General features: G+C 35.5%; 1 protein-coding gene across 1 annotated transcript in view; it reads right to left on the bottom strand.

The window, feature by feature from the left end:
- The window catches only part of EPHA3 (EPH receptor A3), a 405,932-nt gene that overhangs the window by 74,755 nt on the left and 310,138 nt on the right, over positions 1 to 21,039 (bottom strand). Inside the window, exons 6-7 of the mRNA XM_052649018.1 lie at positions 3,059 to 3,183; positions 112 to 271 (exon numbers count right to left, since the gene is read on the bottom strand). Of these exons, the coding sequence (XP_052504978.1) occupies positions 112 to 271; positions 3,059 to 3,183 (285 nt within the window). The remainder of the gene's footprint in view (positions 1 to 111; positions 272 to 3,058; positions 3,184 to 21,039) is intronic.

The following is a 21,039-nucleotide window of genomic DNA, read 5'->3' as shown; positions in this document are numbered from 1 at the left end:
GATATACTTCCAATGTATCACATATTTAACTAAAACTGATTGTGAGAATGAATTATCAGACATCTTTGCAACAGCCTTTCCCTCATACACTATATTGAAGAAAATACGTACAGTCTGGACTAGTTTCAAACTCAAACTTGCGACTGTTGGTCCCATATCCAGCTGCGGTCCGGGCTCGGATTTGGAATACATATGTAGTATCAGGCTTGAGGCTACTGATGGTAACATTAGTGCCTCGTGCCCTGAGAATCGTATAACTTGTTTCTTGTTCCTGCTTTGAGGTAAGAAAAATCATGTTAAAACCGAATCTTCCTAGTCATGTCAGATGGTAAAAAGCTGAACCCCTTTAAACCAGTTCTTTTAGATTTAACACAGCTCATATGATGGATAAGATATGACAACTGTTTAACTCTCTGAATGTAATAGAGGCATTTTTAAGCTAAAAATATAGAATGTCCTATCTTGGATAAAATAATCTGTTCCCAGCAAATAATGCAGAAAAAATTAGTCTTCATTTTTGCCAGTTAATGAATATGTGGATGAAAATAAGTTATCTTCAAAGCCAAAGCTGAATGAAAGCTTCAGTCTAATTTTAAGAATAAACTTTCAAAAAGGAAAACATCCCTTGAATTAAGCTTAACAGGCATCTCAGAAATATTTCTATTAATTGTAAACTATTAAATTTTAAAAGGTCCAAGTTTTATGCACAATTCTACATTAATAACTTCTTTAGTATCAACTATATTTGCAATGTGTTTAATCTAAGTCATTGTGGTTTAGTAGAGATGAAAATCTTCAGATAAATGTCTAGAAATATTTCCTTAAATAATTCACATTGTACATTAAGACGTTCACATTGCACATGAATTGTAAGGGCTTTTTGTGTCAAGCCTTGTTTATAAAAATTGACTTTACATAGAATTGTGTTTTTCCTTTAACATACATTAGAATATAAGTACCTAAGTTCAAGTAATGGTGGAATGTCTCTGGTACCTGGGGTGGGGCCTGGAATGGGAGACATAGAACAATGCATATCCTCAACCCAAACTAAATAGAATATTACAGAAAAAAAAAGTCATGCATTACATATATTTCTTAGCTAAAGATGCTAGTTATGTATCAGACAGCATTTGAGTTAGTATATTAAATAATGAAGAAGGCTGAATGTATTTACTTTACAGAAATCATTATTTTATGTCTTAAAAAGTTTATTAAGCATATATCTAGAACATGGTTGTGTTCATAACTGTTAATGAACTAAATAGTCAAGACCTTGACTAGTCAAGTTTAGTCAAAGTTAGATCTTGTAGGGCTTAAATCTTAGTGAAACATTCAAAATATTTCTAAGTATCATATGTAAATATTTGGAAAAAAATTTTAATTTCAAAATTTATGAATGTGTGCTTTAAATATTTGTATAAAGTATATTTAAAATAATATTACACATAAGTATACATTGACTTTAAAATGCTTAGATAATAAAAATAGGTTCAGTCACTTTTTCCTATGCTAGTTGATATTGTTTCAAAATATTGTTTTATGCTTTCTTTCAAATAAGTTCGGAAAATGATTTATGTTTGTAAAAGATATGAATGTAGGTTAGCAGTAGTTTTGAATCAACTCTACAGAAAAGTTGGGTGTTCCCTGATTCTGCTATCCAGTCTGAACTGAGGCACATCATTAATTACCTTTTAATTGTGTTGTATCATCTATAAAACATGGATTCTTATATTTGCTGTCTTGTCATATTTTTAAAAATAGAAGATTATGATCAAATGGGTATTTGACAGTAACACAGTGGATCACTGAAAGCTAGGAGGTAATTTATTCATACTACGATTTTGGCACAAGAAGGTTTATTAGGTCTCACTTTCTCTCAGTCAAAGAGACATAGCCTTTTCCCTAGAGGGGGCAGTATGAAAAAAATGGCATCATACTTGTGAAATACTTTAACTTCAAAAAACAGCATAACTACATAGTGCAGAGAAATGCTTATACATTAGATATTTTTTTGCATAACTGACCATACCACTAATTCTCACATCTCTTAATGATCCATTTTCATTTAGAAGAAGATATGCAATACAGGGGAAAACATATTACATGAGGAGTGATGACTGTCAGAATTCAAAACAGAGAACTAATGTTTATTAGCCGTGAGGCTGTGAGAAATTCAAATGTCACTGACTCTCAGTTTTTGTAATTGTAAAGGAACCTATTTACTCCCTCTCATCAGATTATCAAACAACTCAAAATAATGTATGTAGAAGTGTTCTGTAAATAGAAGCTATCAATACACAATTCATTTTAAAATACTTTGTAAACTGCAGCAGATTAATGAGTATGTGGTGTTCATATTAGTAGCTATGAAACCACCCAGCTCTACTGATAAGGTTTGAATACATCTTGTTTTCAAACCTCACCATAATTTATAACCAGGGAGAAATAAGTGGTACTTAGAGTGATGAAATATCATGGCCTGAATTATACTTATAAATAATCATGTACCTATTTTTTATAATTGTTTACCAAACACAATTTTATAATATGAGGCACACATATTCCCATCTTCTAATCTCCTTGAACAAAGTAAAGAAAGCTTTCATCATCAGCTCAGTAATATAATGGTTTTGTTATCAGTTCAACATTCTTATCGGTATTGAGTAAAATTCATGTGAATGTGAAGGTCAGGAAATGATGCTTAATGCAATGAACTTGGGACGAGTTCATCAAAAGATAAAGGAATTGCTATATAATGGTTGTTTAGAACAGGGGTCTCCTGTGGAAGACACAAATGTCATCTCTAATGTCATAACTAGATGGCTTACATTCGATGGTAACATCTTTGCTAAGGCTTATTGCTGTAGAATGGGGGATATTCAACACAATAATTTCTGAACCCTCCTCTACCTATAAATCAAAGGTAGCACATGACCAGAGTTCTAAATAGAGCTCTTTCACTAGCTAGCAGTGTCATTAGTTTCTTTGCAAGAGTATACTCATGAGAAAATAACCTCTTTCCTGACACAACTCAACTCTTTTAACATTATCTCCCCACCTTTTCGTAGTATTTGACCTCATAGTCCAATATGATCCCATTAGGGTGTTCAGGTTCTTGCCAGGATAAAGAAATGCTGTTTCTGGATGTCCGATCTTTCTTAATCGTCATGACAGGTGATGGAGCTGTAAAAAGAGGATGGGAGTGTATGATGGGAGAAGGAAAATTAATTGGATTGGGAAGGGCAGTAAAGAAGAGCAGAGAGGGAAGGGGACAAGCAAATGGAGCCTATCATTGTTCTAATCTTGGCAAGAAAGCACTATTTCCATTTCAAAGGCTCTTGAGTATTAATCTGGCCCCATATCAAGCCTCAGCAGCTGGATTATAGCCCTGGTACATACAGGCCTATGGAAAATGAGCTGAGATTTTCAGCTGCTGGTGGACTAGTGGCAAGTGAGCAGATGTTTTCAATCTGCTACTATAATGTAAGCAATGAAATATATTTGATATATTAAAAAAGAAAAAAACATTAGGACTACCTATTTGTTATAATGTTGCAAAGTTATGAATGCCAGAGTCTTCAGCTCATTGATAACATTTTCATATGCAACTCGGTAAGAGGACTGGAATCCATTATGCACAAGGAGTCCCATGGTATCCATAGGTAATAATAATATTTAGTGTATTCTAAAATAGATAGGATTTAGGACATAGTAAAATAGATCTTGACTTCTGAAAAAAAAGCTCTCATGAATAAAAATATATATACCAGGATACAATATCCCTACTTTTACATTTCCATTTCTTAAAAAGTATATTTAATAAGAAGTACTGAGGAAGTGGGTGCTCTTTGTGTCACAATTCTCTAGATATATTTTGAGGCTCTTATTGGGGGGTGACTCTTTGTTATGTTTTTCCTATGCATTATCAAAAATATAAATATGAATAAATAAAAAACATCTATCTGGATCAGATATCACAGTGTCACCATATTTTCTAATGGAAGATTAAATATGTTTTAAGTGATATCATACTTCAAATGCTTCCATTAAAAAGAAAAATGCATACTATCCATCAATGCACTCTTGGTTTCAAATCTCAGTCTTGGTACACTGGCCAACCAAAATCCTCTCTGTGAAGGTCAGCAGCATTCTTCTCTAATGGAATGCAGTAAAATAAATTACAAACATGAAACAAACAAAATCAAGAGTTCTCAGGAACACTGTTGAATTGCTTTCATTACTAAAGGACATATATTTTATAGATTTTTCTCAAATCAAGGATTATCAGAACCCCATGTATTTGCATTTCCTATAAGAGCTAGCAATAGATGTTTCCTATATGTGGATTTGCTGTTTCTATGATTATCAGCTATCATTATTATTATTAACATTATTACGATTATTTTGCCAGCTTTTGCATCCAAACTGTCATCCAAATTATTCCTGTCTATAAATGCCTTTTATTTTATTCTTCACTTAAAAACAGAGCTTTCATTAAACTTGCCTTGTGACACTTCTTTACAAAGTGTAAACTTAAACAAAACATTTATTACAGCAAATTTTCCATCTTCGTACGTATTTCTACTATACGTAATATCCTATGAATTTTTGTTACTAAAGTCTCATTATTTTAATGGCCAGGGGATGATCACTTAATTTTTTTCCAAAGTAAAATGTAAGTGTTGCTTTTATGATGGAAAAGTAAAATCATTTTTTTATCACATTTCGTACCCATTAACAATTAATATACTTTCACGTGGCCTTCCCTGGTGGTTCAGTTGGTAGAGAACCTGCCTGCAATACAGGAGATGTGGGTTGGATCCGTGGGTCAGGAAGATCCCCTGGAGAAGGGCATGGCAACCCACTCCAGTATTCTTGGTGGAGATTCCCATGGACAAAACTCTATGGCGATCTACAGTCCATAGAGTTGCAAATAGTCATACACTACTGAAGCAACTGAGCAGGCATGCATGCACGCATACCTTCATGTAACTGATATCATTTACCTTTTGTCTATTCAATATTATTTTATTTTTCAAAGTTGCCTCACAATATCTCCAACCCGGACACTGAGGCAGTTTGCTGCTCTGAAATTGATTTTATGTTAAGGATAAGTTATTTTACACATATTTAGTTGAAATTTTATAAACTTATTCAAAATTTATAGTCATGTCAATGTGTTAGAAGTAAATAGCAGGTATGTTAAATTTTTAACAATTAATTTCTTTTTATTTACTCTAATATTTAGAAAAAACAATTTAATATTTTATCATTACTAGAATAATTTCAGTCCCAATATCATTGATAATAATTTTGCTTTTCTTTGTACAAAAAAATGGAGAAATTTCAACAAATTTCCTCCTGAAGTAAATCCATTAATAGAATGACTTCTAATGCATGCTTACAGAGTATTTCAAAGAAGCAGAACGTTGGAACACTATCCTATTAAACCCATGGAGACCCTCCCTATTTAATTTCATATCTCTTGAAACTGGTTTATTTTCCTTAACAGTTAAAATATATTTTCAAAGAAGTTTTGAAAATTACCAGGTATAGCATCTCTCCATAAAAAAGAAGAAAGAGAAAATAATTTGTTTCTAAGAACAATTGTGAAGATTATCAAATAAACTTTTTCGTGAATGCTTTCCAGGCTCTGTTGGGGATCTGCCTAAGTTTACTGCTTCTGCACCGTGCAAGGCTTTATAACTGTTGAAATTCTTCAAAAGTCTTTGAGCAAGCTGCAGGGCCCTGCTGGATTGTAATAAATAGCCTTTTGTAATTCCACACTTACTTAAGTAGAAGCAATTGCTCGAAGCTTGTGCCATCTCTAAGTTAAATGAACCCTTTCTGATTGCTGCTTTTAGGCCTCTGTTAAGTCATTTGTTCTGCTCTTTTAATACACGCCCCTTGTGTTGGCTGCATTTCAGTAGTTTCAGTACAGTGCACCAGCTAAAATCCCATTATGTTTAGGTAATGCTCATCAATATTTTAATATTAATAAATAATTAACAAAATCTGTTTTTCTATCCCCTAATAAATAATTTTAAGACATAATAAAGTATACTGTAGGAAGAGACAAATTCCATGAGCACCCCACTGTATCCACGCTTTCTAAATGGTTTCCTAGAACACTTTTAAATTCATGTCTTAAAGTATAATTTACCCATACTTGCTCATGTGTTGTAATACAATTTGTAATATTAATGAGAAACAGTAATATGGATTATACTTTTTTTGGTTAGTTTTCAGGTATCGAAGAGTGGTTTGTTCAAAGTAATTTTCCAAATTCATCAGTTCATTTCAGTGACTCAGTCATGTCGGACTCTTTGCGACCCCATGAACGGCAGCACACCAGGCCTCCCTGTCCATCACCAACTCCCGGAGTTCACTCAAACTCACGTCCATTGAGTCGGTGATGCCATCCAACCATCTCATCCTCTGTCATCCCCTTCTCCTCCTGCCTTCAATCTTTTCCAGCATTAGGGTCTTTTCAAATGAGTCAGTTGTTCACATAAGGTGGCCAAAGAATTGGAGTTTCAGCTTCAACATCAATCCTTCCAATGAACATCCAGGACTGTTCTCCTTTAGGATGGACTGGTTGGATTTCCTTGCAGTCCAAGGGACTCTCAAGAGTCTTCTCCAACACCACAGTTCAAAAGCATCAATTCTTCGGCGCTCAGCTTTCTTTATCCAGCTCTCACATCCATTTGTGACTACACGAAAAACCGTAGCCTTGACTAGATGGACCTTTGTTGACAAAGTAATGTCTTTGCTTTTTAATATGCTGTCTAGGTTGGTCATGACTTTCCTTCCAAGGAGTAAGCGTCTTTTTATTTCATGGCTGCAGTCACCATCTGCAGTGATTTTGGAGCCCCCAAAATAAAGTCTCTTACTGCTCCCATTGTTTCTTCATCTATTTGCCATGAAGTGATGGGACCGGGTGCCATGATCTCAGGTTTCTGAATGTTGAGCTTTAAGCCACCTTTTGCACTCTCTTCTTTCACTTTCATCAAGAGGCTCTTTAGTTCTTCTTCACTTTCTGCCATAAGGGTGGCAATTCATAGAAATCCTTATTTTTCTATATAAAAGAACCATAGTATTCCCAGGTGGCTCAGTGGTAAAGAACCTGCCTGCCAGTTCAGGAGACAGGAGACGCAGGTTCAATCCCTGGGTTGGGAAGATCACCTGGAGTAGGTAATGGCAATCCATTCCAGTATTCTGGCCCAGAAAATCCCATGGAAAGAGGAGTCTGCGGGGCTACAGTGCATGGAGTTGCAGAGAGTTGAATAAGACCAAGCAACTGAACACACACACATTGCAATGTATATCATACATTTGACTTCTTCTCATTCCTCTGTTTTTCGTGTTTTTTTTTTTCTTTCTTAATTTGTGATTTGAAAGAATGGTGGGTAATAATTGGATGAAAAAAAGTCCTAAGATTAGAGAAATGCTTGGAAGGAGAGTGAAAAGTTACCCAGGAGGAGGAGGAAGCATAGGTTTTTCCCTAGCAAAGTGCTGGTTTATAAGCTAAAACAGGAATTACTGATGAACCCCCCAACAGCCCAAGGTTAAGAGATTTATTCTGCTGACTTGCTTATACACCTTAAATGATACATAATTACAAGGATTCTCTTACTAATAGGAAGAAGTTGATGACAAAGTAGGCTGCTATGAAACACGTCCAGGAATTTACACAGTGTAGTAAATGAATAATTTTGTAGGGGAAAAAAAATGAAGAAATTGGTAAGAAGAAAAATTAAGACAGTAGGAAGGTAAAAATTTCCGGTAAGTCAATGACTTTTTAAAATAATATCTTGGTTGTAACACACATTTTTGTTGTGTTTGAGGGGGAGAAAACTTTTGATCCTTCGTTTTTGCTAATCTGGGTATAACTGAATATATGTGCTCTTTGGAAAATAAAGAAAGGAGATATGATATACTTGGTTAAATTTATTTAATGAAATTTTTTTATTTTTCAAAATAAAAATTTATTTTTAACTAAAATAAAGTAAAATTTATTTTTAAATAAAATATTTCTTAAAAGAATACAAATAAAGAGAAAAATAGTGAAGGTTGGGAGGAAAGAAAAGACCAATAAATCAAACAGTTAATCATCTTCCATGAAGTTTTTCTGAAGTTACTCTGCACCACTGAAAAGTTTTGAATACTCTGAATACTGAAAAATTTCTTAACGTGTGGTGTCATAGTGAATTTGCTCATGGCTCTTTCAATTCATTCTTTTAAAATGTTAGAATGGCATTCTATCATGTATACTATCATGTAAGAATTGAATCGCCAGTCTATGTCTGACACAGGATATAGCATGCTTGGGGCTGGTGCATGGGGATGACCCACAGAGATGTTATGGGGAGGGAGGTGGGAGGGGGGTTCATGTTTGGGAACACATGTAAGAATTAAAGATTTTAAAATTAAAAAAAAAAATAAAATAAAATAAATAAAAAATAAAAAGTAGAAGCAAAAAGGACACTGAAAATAAAAGGTGCAACTTTTTTAAAGTGAAAAAAAAAAATGTTATCAGATCATGATATAAGACTCAACAGATGTTTCACCCCATATTATCCAGTACTATGTGTTTTGTGAAAGCTAGTATCAAAATACTTCTGTACAAAGGAGACATACCTTTCTGGGAACCAAGGGCTGAATTATTTCCTGAGTATTTTCTTTTCTATTTGCAGGCCACTGTGATGGCCATCTCTTGAATCACATCAATGACTAGTCCAGAAGAGAGACAGAGATGAGCAACCCTTAATAGTTCATAACTGAACATTATTTATTTATTTATAGTGGACTGGTAAGATTTTCTTTCAATACCAGCCTAACCTGAGCCATTGACTGCACCTAATGAAATAATAGAAACAAACAAACAAATAAAACAAATTACAACAGGGAAGCAAAGATATTAGGCTAAGAAAGGATTCTTTGTAAAGAGATCTGGTTAGAGATGGGGCCTGTGTAATTGACAATTTGCATTTTAATCACACAACACTTGCACAGGTCAAATATACTGACAGACATGGAAGGGCTTCATTATTTTAACTATGGTGTTTTTAAGCTACATGTACCACTATTCTGCAACTAAAATATGATCCATCCTTAGAATCAGGAAGTCAAAACTTCAAAATTCAATTCCTAAAGGATCTGGTTTGGTTCGTTTGTTTTTATTGGGACTTTCCTCTTTCTGGGTTTGGGAATTTCTAATGAACCTCTGAGGTATCTCTGTGGTTTAGAGATTGGACAAGTTAAAGTAATAACAAAAAAGGCTCAGTTTTTCTAAGCGAGCCAAAGATTTTAAAAATTATCTCCCTGGGAAAATATCATTTAGTAAACGGTTGAAAGATTTTTTCCTTTGAATCAGGCATGCCTTTAAACGCGTTACTCTCTTATTTTTTTGTACCATTCATTACAATGCCTACTTAAGAACATTTCCTTCTTAGTTTTTTCAGAAGTGAACATTTCTATTAAATCCAGAAACACTCTTGAGTTTGAATGAACATAATCATTCATAGCTTAATGTTTTCCATTTCACCACCCCTGTCATGATTTTCCCAAGTTGTTGTTCTCTGGAATTTCCTGTTTTGGTCCCAGGACTCACCATTTTTACAGTCTAACCAGTTTGAATTTCAGTTATACTTCATATATTCCCCCTCACCAATAACATTGCATGCCAGTCAGCTTCAGCATCAGAAAGCCGATAAATTTTCTCTCTACTCAGTTCTTCTCTCTACTCGGTTATTTTCCAGCCCTGCTTCAGCTCAAACTCTTGCCATTTTTCATGTGCACTGGATTTTGTACTTTCATCTCAATATTTACAGAACTTCCTTCAATTTTCTATACATTTTTGATGATCTATCATTGATAAAGCAAATGAAACATTAAGCCCCCCTTCAAAATCTCATAATTTCAAAGCAGTTTTCCTAAACTTAATTAAAAAATAAGCTTCAATGGAAAGGTATAGAAATCTCAGTTTTGAAGAATTTGATGTCAGAAAACTTTTAAGATCACACATTTGGGAAATTCTGGAGTACCATAGGATATGTAATTTGAAATAATTACATTATTATTTAAGATTCTTCATTAGACTGTAACAATAAATATGTACCCTTTACCATTTATTGTTCTCCTTTCAAAGTAAAATTTTGAAGACAATTCCTTTGGCCATCTGCCTACAACTGTACTTGCCATACCTTTCCTGTCTGAAACACTCTTTCTCTTCTCTTTCCATTGGAAAAATCTCTTCTACTCATCATCTTTAGAAATCCATTGCTAATTTAATTCCCCCGTAAAGCTTTTTCTGGGTCCCTCAGACAATAGTTGATCAGCTCCGTCCTCTGTTCTGATATATTGTATAGTTGTTAATTCTCTTGTTATTTAGCCAATCACATTGTGTTGCAATTATATCATTTGGTTATCCCCGTGTCTTCCCATCAGATTTTAGGTTCCTTAGAGTCTTTAGTGCCTAGCACCACATTATATGTGTATAAATCTAGTTATTCAGTTTGGTTAGCTTTGCAGTAAGATATACAATATACTTTGTGATTAGTTCCTTTGAAAGATAATCATATTTAGCTCCTGACTTAATATTAAAATAACAAAATTCAAATAAAAATTAAAATTGTAGTATGTTAAACAGAGACGCCTTTTCCTATAAAATTATCCCATTTATTTTCTATAGTAAAGAGAAAAAAAATTTAAACTGAATTAATAGTGCTGGGAGGAAAACATTCTAAAACATATACATCAAAAGTAAATTTTGAGGATCTCTCCACTTAACATTTTGTTAATGGAGTATATTGAGGGGAAAATTCTAGTAAAAAGGTTAGGCTTCTATGTTCTAAATGTCTAAAAGACTCTAAAATTTTAATTATTGAGTTTTGAATAACTCACAGTAGTTTTAGAGTGGAGATTGCAGTTAAAATACATAATCTCATTCCCATTTCAGCATGGAGCAATAAAAGAGAAAAAAACTGTATTACTAGAACAGTTTATTTCATAGGTGTTTATTGCATGAATTCATTGAAAGATGCTGGCTTTGATTTTTAAAATTGATCTTTACATTTATTTTTCAACATCACGTTCTCCTTCTTTTAATACCATTCAATATCCTCATAGAATTGGATCAGTCTTCAATATATTGTTTTAAAAAACCAAGTTCTTCTTGTATTTCTCCTTTATTCTCACTACTATCACACTCACCGCACTCTGACACTTCTAGTCACCAAATGAGTGGGTTCCCCCACACTAATCAGTTCTGAATTTGTTTCCTACAATCTGACTTGAGAAGGGAATGGCTACCCACACCAGTATTCTTGCCTGGAGAATACCATGGACAGAGGAACCTGGTGGACCCCAATCCATGGGATCGCAAAGAATTGAACTCAACTGAGCAACTAACACTTCCACTTGAAGATAATGTTATATTCCATGAGTTAAAAGCTGAGCCTCACAACACTGCTCCCCATCTCAGATGTCAATTATCATTAGAAGCTTTCCAGGCTACTCACAACTTCTGTATGACTTGCCTACAAATTAGGGGTTCCCATGACCCTCTGTGCTAGTTCAATTAATTTGTTAGAGTGACTCACAGAACTCAGGGAAACATATTTACCAGTTTATTAAAGAATATGGTAAAGAGTACAGAAGAACAGTCAGGTGAAAAGACATAGGGCAAGGTCTGGGAAGGTCTTAAGTGCAGGAGCTTGTCTCTATGAGTTGGGGTGTGTTCACTGACATGGAAGACCTAAAAACCCCATACTATTGGGGTTTTTATGGAAGCTCTATCACGTAGGCATCAAGGATCATTAACTCCAGTTTCAATCCTTCTCCCTTATCAAGGGAATTGGGTGGACGGAAAATTTCAGGTGTCTAGTAAAGGCTTGGTCTTTCCGGTGACCAGCCCTCCTCCAGAAGCCTTTCAGGAGTCCATCTAGGGTCTCCTCATTAGAACAACACACTCCAGTCACTCAAACAATTGCAAGGGCTTCAGAGGCCTGTGTTAGGAACCGGAGTAGAAGACAAAAGGACAAAAGATATTCCTAGTACTCTTATCACTTAGGAAATTATGAGTTTTAGGAGTTCTGTGCCAGAAACAGCAGACAGAGACTAATGAAAATATTTTCTATTATTTTACATATGTGATAAGACTTTGAAAATCTTTGAGGGTAATCATAATTTTCATTATGAAAGAGGTTAATATTGATACATTGCTATTATTATGGCTTTTATTATCCATAATTCTGAAATAAAAAAACATGTAGGTAGGAAGTAACAAAAATAGAGCAAAGAAAGATTTGTTTTAAAATTGGTTGTCTTTGAAAAATGCAGTATGCAAGCAAACTTGCTATAAAATATTGAGATTCTGAGAGACATTATATACATTTATAGCAACAGTACATTTTGGAAACAAAATAATGTCCTTTGGATTTGCTGAGATATTCTACAGTATTTGTCTCCCTTAAAGTTCTTTGGAGAGCTGTGAATACCGTCAACATGTCTGCAGTCTCAAAGTTCAGTGAGCCCTAATCAATAACATCACACACTGTTGTACAAAGCAATGAAAATGACAGGTGGTTTATTTATTTAAATATACGTGTGTTTGTGTGTGTGTGTGTGTGTGTGTTTAGCCTAAGGTTCTTTCTTTACACATATAATGTGATGCTCATGGAGGGTATGATTGTCATTTTATATGAGACAACTAAAATTCAGTTACATTTAGAGCATTCTTTTTCTTCATCAATTACACAAGAAGTGTAAAATACTCTCAGAATCCCATGACAGACAGACCTTTAGCTATGTATACATTATTTTTAAATATGCAATATCCTTTACATCATTTCTGAAAATCCAAACCTCACACTTCTAAGGCCTGAGCCTAAATTTAGAAAAGTGCATTCCAGAGATAATACAAACAATCTACATTAAAAGGATAGAATCTTCCCTCCCAGAGAGCTGCAAGTTGTCTGAGAAATTCCTCACTTCATGAGATTTCCGAATATCTTAAAATTTCCAGAAGATACAACTTGGCTTTGGAAGCAGCAATATATCTTTATTCAGATTTTTTCAACTTTCTCCCTGGATAAATTTTCTAGCTATTCTATTTAGAAAATCTGCCTTAATAGGATTTTAATATTCCAAGTTCCTATCCAATGTAGGATTTTAAGAGTGTTGTCTTAACGCAGTGGCATCTACAAAATAAAGACAATAGACTAGAAATGCCAACACCAAAGTTAATCATCAAATTTTAAATACTAATTATGGTCTCTTGGGCAAAATCAAATGATATCTTACACAACTTTTAGTATAGACAAAATTATTTTAGTATAGATGACTCCGAAGTTTGATTAGGAGCAGCTGTTGAATGTAGCTAATAGCCATGCGGTAGTGGGAAAATGGTGATGGTACAAGATAAAGCCTAGATGAATGAAGAGAACATTTCAGAGAACTAGGCTAACCACACTGTGAGGCTGTGTTTGTTTTAAAGAACTGCTGAAGTTATAGGTCTGATTCTGAGTCAGTGTCCTTCAGGGATAGTTACTACATTTCAGCACAGGACATGCGTGCATGCTTAGCTGCTCAGTCGTGTCCGACCCTTTGTGACCCCGTGGACTTTAGCTTGCCAGGCTCCTCTTTCTATGGGATTCTCCAGGCAAGAATACTGGAGTGAGCTGCCATTCCCTTCTCCGGGGAATCTTTTTGACCCAGGTGTTGAGCCTGGGTCTCCTCACTGCAGGCAGATTATTCACTCTCTGAGCCACCAGGGGAACACCCAGCACAGGATGGATGCAAGTAAGTCTGGACTGTGGTGATATTATCTCTGGAGTTTCTGACAGAGGGCCTGCTGTCTTCTAATTGTGAGCAGGAGTAGACAGATACAACTTTAACACACTCTTAGGGCAAAAGAGGACTGCCATTTACCCAGCTTCCATTTTACAGAAAATGGCAAGAGAGCTAATCTGATGTCTACACTCTTGAATCTTGGGTTGCTTGTTTCATGTGTTCAAGCAGAATAGAAAGGAGGAAAAAATTTACAATATGCTATGTATTTAGAAACTAGAAAAACATATATTGATTTTAAGTACATTCAACTTTTATTTACAAACTATAATTATAGAAGGATAGAGACTGATAAAAATATTCTATATTTTCACAGGGGTAGGTGTGTTTGTTAGACATCATTTCATTTTACTTACACTTAATGCAATTTACTATATATAAATGTTACCTCAGTTTAAAAAGAAGTAAAATATATGATTTGTATAATTAAATCTTAGTATGTCATATTGTTAACTATATTTTTCTCCTTTTCCATATTCCTGATGCTCCTGCATGAGCATGCTGACTGACTTTAGGCTGCCTCTCCTAGGGTTAGCCAGTTCTAGAAACAGCAAAGACTGGCCCAAGAGTATGCCTCTCACACTGCAAACTAATCAATCTAGTGTCTTCTGTGTCTGGTTCTTAGACTCTAGCAGGCACTGTTCCTCTGCCCCAGTCATCCTAAGGCCAGGTACCAGACAACTAGAGGAGGTCTTTATACCTCAGAGACTACTACTGAAATTACTCAAACTAGCCAGTCTTTAGTATACTTGCCTTATCATACCTAGCCTTGCCTTTCTTTAAATACCTCAAAAAAGGCTCTTGCTCCTGCATTTTCCTTGTTGCTTCTACTTCCTGACCAACTCTGGTGTGGTCCTCCACGGTGTGATACGTCCCCTTTTCCTGGGAGTTGTAAAGAGCAAACTAAATTTTCAATAGCAATTAGTTTATTTAATCTGTTGGCCTCACCATATCTGAATAATAATAAAAAATTCAAGTCTATGCTCCAGCCACTAATGCCAAAGATCCTGAAGTTGAATGGCTCTATGAATACTTACAATACCTTCCAGAACTAACACCAAAAAAAAAAAAAAAAAAAAGCCCTTTTCATCAAGGGGACTGAAATGAAAAGTAGGAAGTCAAGAGATACCTGGAGAAACAGGCAACGTTGATGTTGGAGTACAAAATGAAGCAAGGCAAAGGCAACAGAGTTTTGCAAAGAGAATGTACTGGTCATAGCAAACGTCCTCTTCCAATAACACAAGAGATGTCTCCACACATGGACATTACCAGATGGTCAACACTGAAATTGGATTGATTATATTCAGATTGATTATATTATATTGCCACTGAAGATAGAGAAACTCTATACAGTCAACAAAAACAGACCAAGAGCTGACTGTAGCTCAGATTCAGTTCAGTTCAGTTCAGTCCAGTCGCTCAGTCATGTCCGACTCTTTGCGACCCCATGAATCGCAGCACGCCAGGCCTCCCTGTCCATCACCAACTCCCAGAGTTCACTCAGACTCACGTCCATCGAGTCCGTGATGCCATCCAGCCATCTCATCCTCGGTTGTCCCCTTCTCCTCCTGCCCCCAATCCCTCCCGGCATCAGAGTCTTTTCCAATGAGTTAACTTTTCACATGAGGTGGCCAAAGTACTGGAGCTTCAGCTTTAGCATCATTCCTTCCAAAGAACACCCAGGGCTGATCTTCAGAATGGACTGGTTGGATCTCCTTGCAGTCCAAGGGACTCTCCAGAGTCTTTATTGCAAAATTCAGACTTAAATTGAAGAAAGGAGGGAAAACCACTAGATCATTCAGATGTATGTATGTATGACCCAAATTGAATCCCTTACAATTATACAGTGGAAGTGGCAAATTGATTCAAGGTATTAGATATGATAGAGTGCCTGAAGAACTATGGATGGAGATTTATAACACTGTACAGGAGGCGGTGACCAAAACCATCCCCCAGAAAAAGAAATGCAAAAAATCAAAATGGTTGTCTGAGAAGGCCTTACAAATAGCAGAAAAAGAAGAGTAGCAAAAGGCGAAGGAGAAAAGGAAAGATATACTCATTTGAATACAGTTACAAAGAATAGTAAGGAAAGATAAGAAAACCGTCCTAAGTGACCAACGCAAAGAAATGGAGGAAAACAATAGAGTGGGGAAGACTACAGATCTCTTCAAGAAAATTAGAGATAGCCAGGGAACATTTCATGCAAAGATGGTCATAGTAAAGAACAGAAATGGTGTCGACTTAACAGAAGCAGAAGATATTAAGAAGAGGTAATGAGAATATATAGAACTGTTCAAAATAGTTCTTCATGGCCCAGATAACCATGATGCTGTGTCCACTCACCTAGACCCAGAAATCCTGGAGTGGGAAGTCAAGTGGGCCTTAGGAAGCATCACTACAACAAAATTAGGGGACATGATGGAATTCCAGTTGAACTATTTGAAATCCTAAAAGATGATGCTATGAAAGTACTGCACTTGATATGCCAGCAAATTTGGAAAAATCAGCAGTGGCCACAGGACTGGAAAAGGTCAGTTTTCATACCAATCCCAAGGAAAGCAATGTCAAAGAATGTTCAAACTGCTGCACAGTTACACTCATTTCACAGGCTAGCAAGGTATTGCTCGAAATTCTCCAACTAGATTTCAACAGTACATGAACCAAGAACTTCCAGAGGTACAAGCTGGATTTACAAAAGGCAGAGGAACCAGAGATCAAGTTGTCAACATCTGTTGGACCATAGAAAACGCAACAGCATTCCAGAGAAAAATCAATTTTATTAACTATGCTAAAGCCTTTCTGTGTATCACAACAAACTGTGGATCTTCAAGAAATGGAAATACCACATTACCTGCCTCCTGAGAAGCCTGTATGCAGATCAAGAAGCAACAGTTAGAACCACACATGGAACAATGGACTGGTTCAAAATTGAGAAAGGAGTATGTCAAAGCTGCATATTGTCACCCTGCTTATTAAACTTATACGCAGAGTACCTCATACGAAATGCCAGCCTGGCTGAAGCACAAGCTGAAATCAAGATTGCCAGGAGAAATATCAATAACATCAGATACACAGATGACACCACCCTTATGGAAGAAAGCAAAGAAGAACTAAAGAGCCTCTTGATGAAAGTGAAAGAGGAGAGAGAAAATGCTGGCTTAAAACTCAACATTAAAAAAACGAAGATCATGGCTTCTGGTCCCATCATTTCATGGCAAATAGCAGGGGAACAAGTGGAAATGATGACAGACTTTATTTTCTGGGCTCAAAAATCACTGCAGACAGTGACAGTAGCCATGAAATTAAAAGAAACTTGCTCCTTGGAAGAAAAGCTATGACAAACCTAGACAACATATTAAACATCACAGATACTACTTTGTTGACAAAAGTCCCTATAGTGAAAGCTATGGTTTTTCCAGTAGTCATATATGGATGTGAGAGCTGGACCATAAAGAAAGATGAGTGCCAAAGAACTGACACTTTAGAACTGTGGTGTTAGAGAAGACTCTTGAGAGTTCCTTGGACAGTGAGGTGATCAAACCAGTCTATCCTGAAGGAAATCAACTCTGAGTATTCATTGGAAGACTGATGCTGAAGCTCTAATACTATGGCCACCTGATGAGAAGAGCCAAGTCATTTGAAAAGACCTGATGCTGGGAAAGATTGAGGGCATGGGTAGAAGGGGATGACAGAGGATGATATGGTTGAATGGCATCATCAACTCAATGGGCATGAGTTTGAGCAAAATCTGGGACATAGTGTAGGAAGCCTGGCATGCTTCAGTACATGTAGTTGCAAAGAGCTGGACATGATTGAGCAACTGAACAACAAGAACAACATCATTCTAATTAACCACAGTGGTGGAATATCATCTAGAATTTTTTTTAAACAGGTAAAAGGCATTTTCTTTATAGATAGGTAGTGAGGTATTTAAGGAAATGACTGGTGCACACACAGTCTTATAGTCATCATTTTTTCTCTTGCTTTATTCAAATCCAGACTCTGCCATGATGCACTCTCTTTGATGTCTAACATTCAGGTTTAAAACCTACCTATAGAAATTTTGATAAAACACATTTTTAATCTATTATGCTATTTAAGAGAGATACTTGTGCAATTATAGGCTTTCAATCTGTTGAATACCTGTAGATCTGTTCATTAAACTCATGATTTTAGTCATATTACATTGTTAGTTAGATACTAGATACTAAATCATAAGCTGACATCCTTGTTTGAACCTATTCCTAGTTGGTATCATTGACGCCCAAGGTAAATCTGTTTATTCTTTGCTTGATCCTTTCATTTTTACAAGTAAGAAAAGAAGATGAAAAAAATGTTACCACAGTTGTGTCAGTACAGAATTCTTCAAGGCATCACATATAAACCCTCTTGTAGTAGGATTAGTTGAGATATTAGCTATTAGTAATACATAGCTAACAAACTGAGGTACTGAATTTGAAACACATATACACACAGACTAATGTATGCATGCATTTGTGTAAAATCAAGTGCAGTCTTACAATAAACTCACTCTCACGTGTATATGTTCTTGGTTGAGTGAGAATTGGATTTACTCCTGAAGGAATGACAATGAGCAACAATTATTTTACTCTTCATTGTTGTATGAATCATGAATTTTTATAGTGCATTCAGTTCAGTTCAGTTCAGTCACTCAGCCGCATCTGACTCTTTGCAACCCCATGAATCGCAGCACGCCAGGTCTACCTGTCCATCACCAACTCCCAGAGTTCACTCAAACTCACGTCCATCGAGTCAGTGATGCCATCCTGCCATCTCATCCTCTGTCGTCCCCTTCTCCTCCTGCCCCCAATCTCTCCCAGCATCAGTCTTTTCCAATATAGTGCATTATCCCTCCATAAATGTACACCATAGAAGTATATGTTGCATCTAAATAGTGTTGATCTTGTGTATGAAAGGAGAAAAAAAAGTTGAGAAATTCTGCTTAGCATATGGCGTGTGCAGGCCCGGCCCATATGCCTAGCAATTCTACCCTGAGTGCAACACAGACTAACTGATGCAGGGAGGGGGTTCCGTTTTAGAAATCATGTAGGTTGAACCCTTCCCTTAAGAAAATAAATTCCCAAACCTCCCATAACAGGAAATCTGCACAATTTGATTAAACATTTCATTTTCGAATTAGCTCAGAGCTATCCAGTTTACTGCTGCTGCTGCTGGTAAGTTGCTTCAGTCATGTCCGACTCTGTGCGACCCCACAGACGGAAGTCCAGTTTCCTAGCATATGGGAATATCCACTGACTTGAAAAAATGGGAACAGGGAGCATTTCAGAAAACAGAACATTTCTGATGGGTCATTATTTAGAATGTAAAGTATTTTGATGACAGTAAAATTATCTTTCTGAGTAGCCCTACTTCCACGTTACCTTTATGCTAGGAATTTATATATCATATAATATAGATAGGAACACAAAAGTCTTTATTAATTCAAAAGAAATCACCTAAAAATTTTGAAGCAATAGGAAAAGGCTAAATACACTTGACAATTCCACAAAGCCCAGTTTTCACTTCTGCATCATCCCAAACCCATGATCAATTAAAATTTAACAAATTAATTAATAAAAGAAGTTATGTTTACTGATTTTTTTCTATTCTAGCTGTCTGTAAGATGCAGGTAAGGAATATGCCAATTTTAGTATTTTTGCATATTTATACAAGCAAAATGCACATCAACAGAGAATTACAGAGTCTCCAAAAGCAATCATGCCTGCAAAATTTCTATTTTGGCTGTAAAATTGTCATTGTCCATGCTTGCATTCACTAAGAAACTCCCCATCTCTTTTTGTCCCACTACAAATTCCCTCCTTCTTGTCCCATATCACTTAAGAAATGCAAACATTTAGTTGCACTAAATAATATTTCATTTCTCACAGAGATTTTTAAAACTATAAGCAGAAAACAAAGAGGAAATTCCCTAGAGGCAGGCTACCTGCTGCTTAATTTCCACCATGCCTGTGGTCTGACCTCTTTGGTTCCAGGCATACAATTAATTTATTAAAAAAATTTTTGTCAAATACCTTTTTAGCTAGCTATGAATTTCGGAGTAATGCTAATTCTCAAGTCCATCCAAATACGGAAAATGCATCAATACACGTCTTTGCAATTACGCAAACCTCACATATTTGACCTTAGAACTCTGAGAGCTGGAGCAGATTAATTGTTACATGCACCATAAAAACTTTAGCACATCAGAAAAAAATAGCCTTAAGTTGTTCCATTTTTGGATTGCATAAGAGAAGCAAAAAAATTATGCAGATACAAATATACTTATTTCCTTTAAGATTCTCGCTTATATTTCAACATTTATATTTAGGTTTCTGCATTTCAAATTCCCAGTAGCTGACAAAAAATTATCTGTAGCTTATGCACTAGAGTTGTCAGACAATGCTGCATTAAGTCTCAATTTTATGGGAGAGAAATTTCATTTTAACTAAGATGTGGAAACATTCTAAACACTTATTCTCAAGCTTATAAACTGGACTTATGTCATTTTGTTGTTGATTAGAATTATATTTAAAAACTGAGTTAAAATGCAGAGATGAGTTCATCATCATTATTTATTGGAGGGAATACAAATATTCTTAAATGGATTTATGGTGATAGTTGCATCAGTCAGTAAAATTATTACAAATTACTGAACAGTATACTTGAAGTGAGTAGATTTCATGAGTTGTAAAATATATTTCAATAAAGTTATATAAAAAAGAATAACCAGAAATATAAAGTAGTATATGTTGTTGTTGCATAGAGAGGTGCTTAAATTAATTGTATGGCTTTGAATGATTTTGAACTTTTACTGTGTTCCATATATTTTGTCAAATTTTTATACTTGTTTGTTGAAAAAAAAAACCCTGTATCAGTTATTATACAGACAGGATAACGGGCCTGGTCTGTCAGTTTCTTCTGGAACCGAAAAACAGTAAGCCAAGGATCATTATTATTCACATTGCACAGTCTGTGGTTTAGCTTTCGAAACATGCTTTTCAAGTTAAATTTACTTCAAAACACACCTAGCTAGAAAAATATGAGGGAAAAATGCTAGAGGCAAAGTAAATTTGAGGTTGAGAAATCTGGCAGTCCATTCTCTAAACACAACTGAGTTTTCCTACCCTTGTTACATTCTACGGTGACTCACAGTTGGTTTTCATATAT

This window comes from Budorcas taxicolor, chromosome 1 (assembly GCF_023091745.1).
Source record: "Budorcas taxicolor isolate Tak-1 chromosome 1, Takin1.1, whole genome shotgun sequence".
NCBI classification, from domain to species: Eukaryota; Metazoa; Chordata; class Mammalia; order Artiodactyla; family Bovidae; genus Budorcas; species Budorcas taxicolor.
The sequence above is the reverse complement of the archived record's forward strand: the minus strand, read 5'-3'. Positions and strand labels throughout refer to the sequence as shown.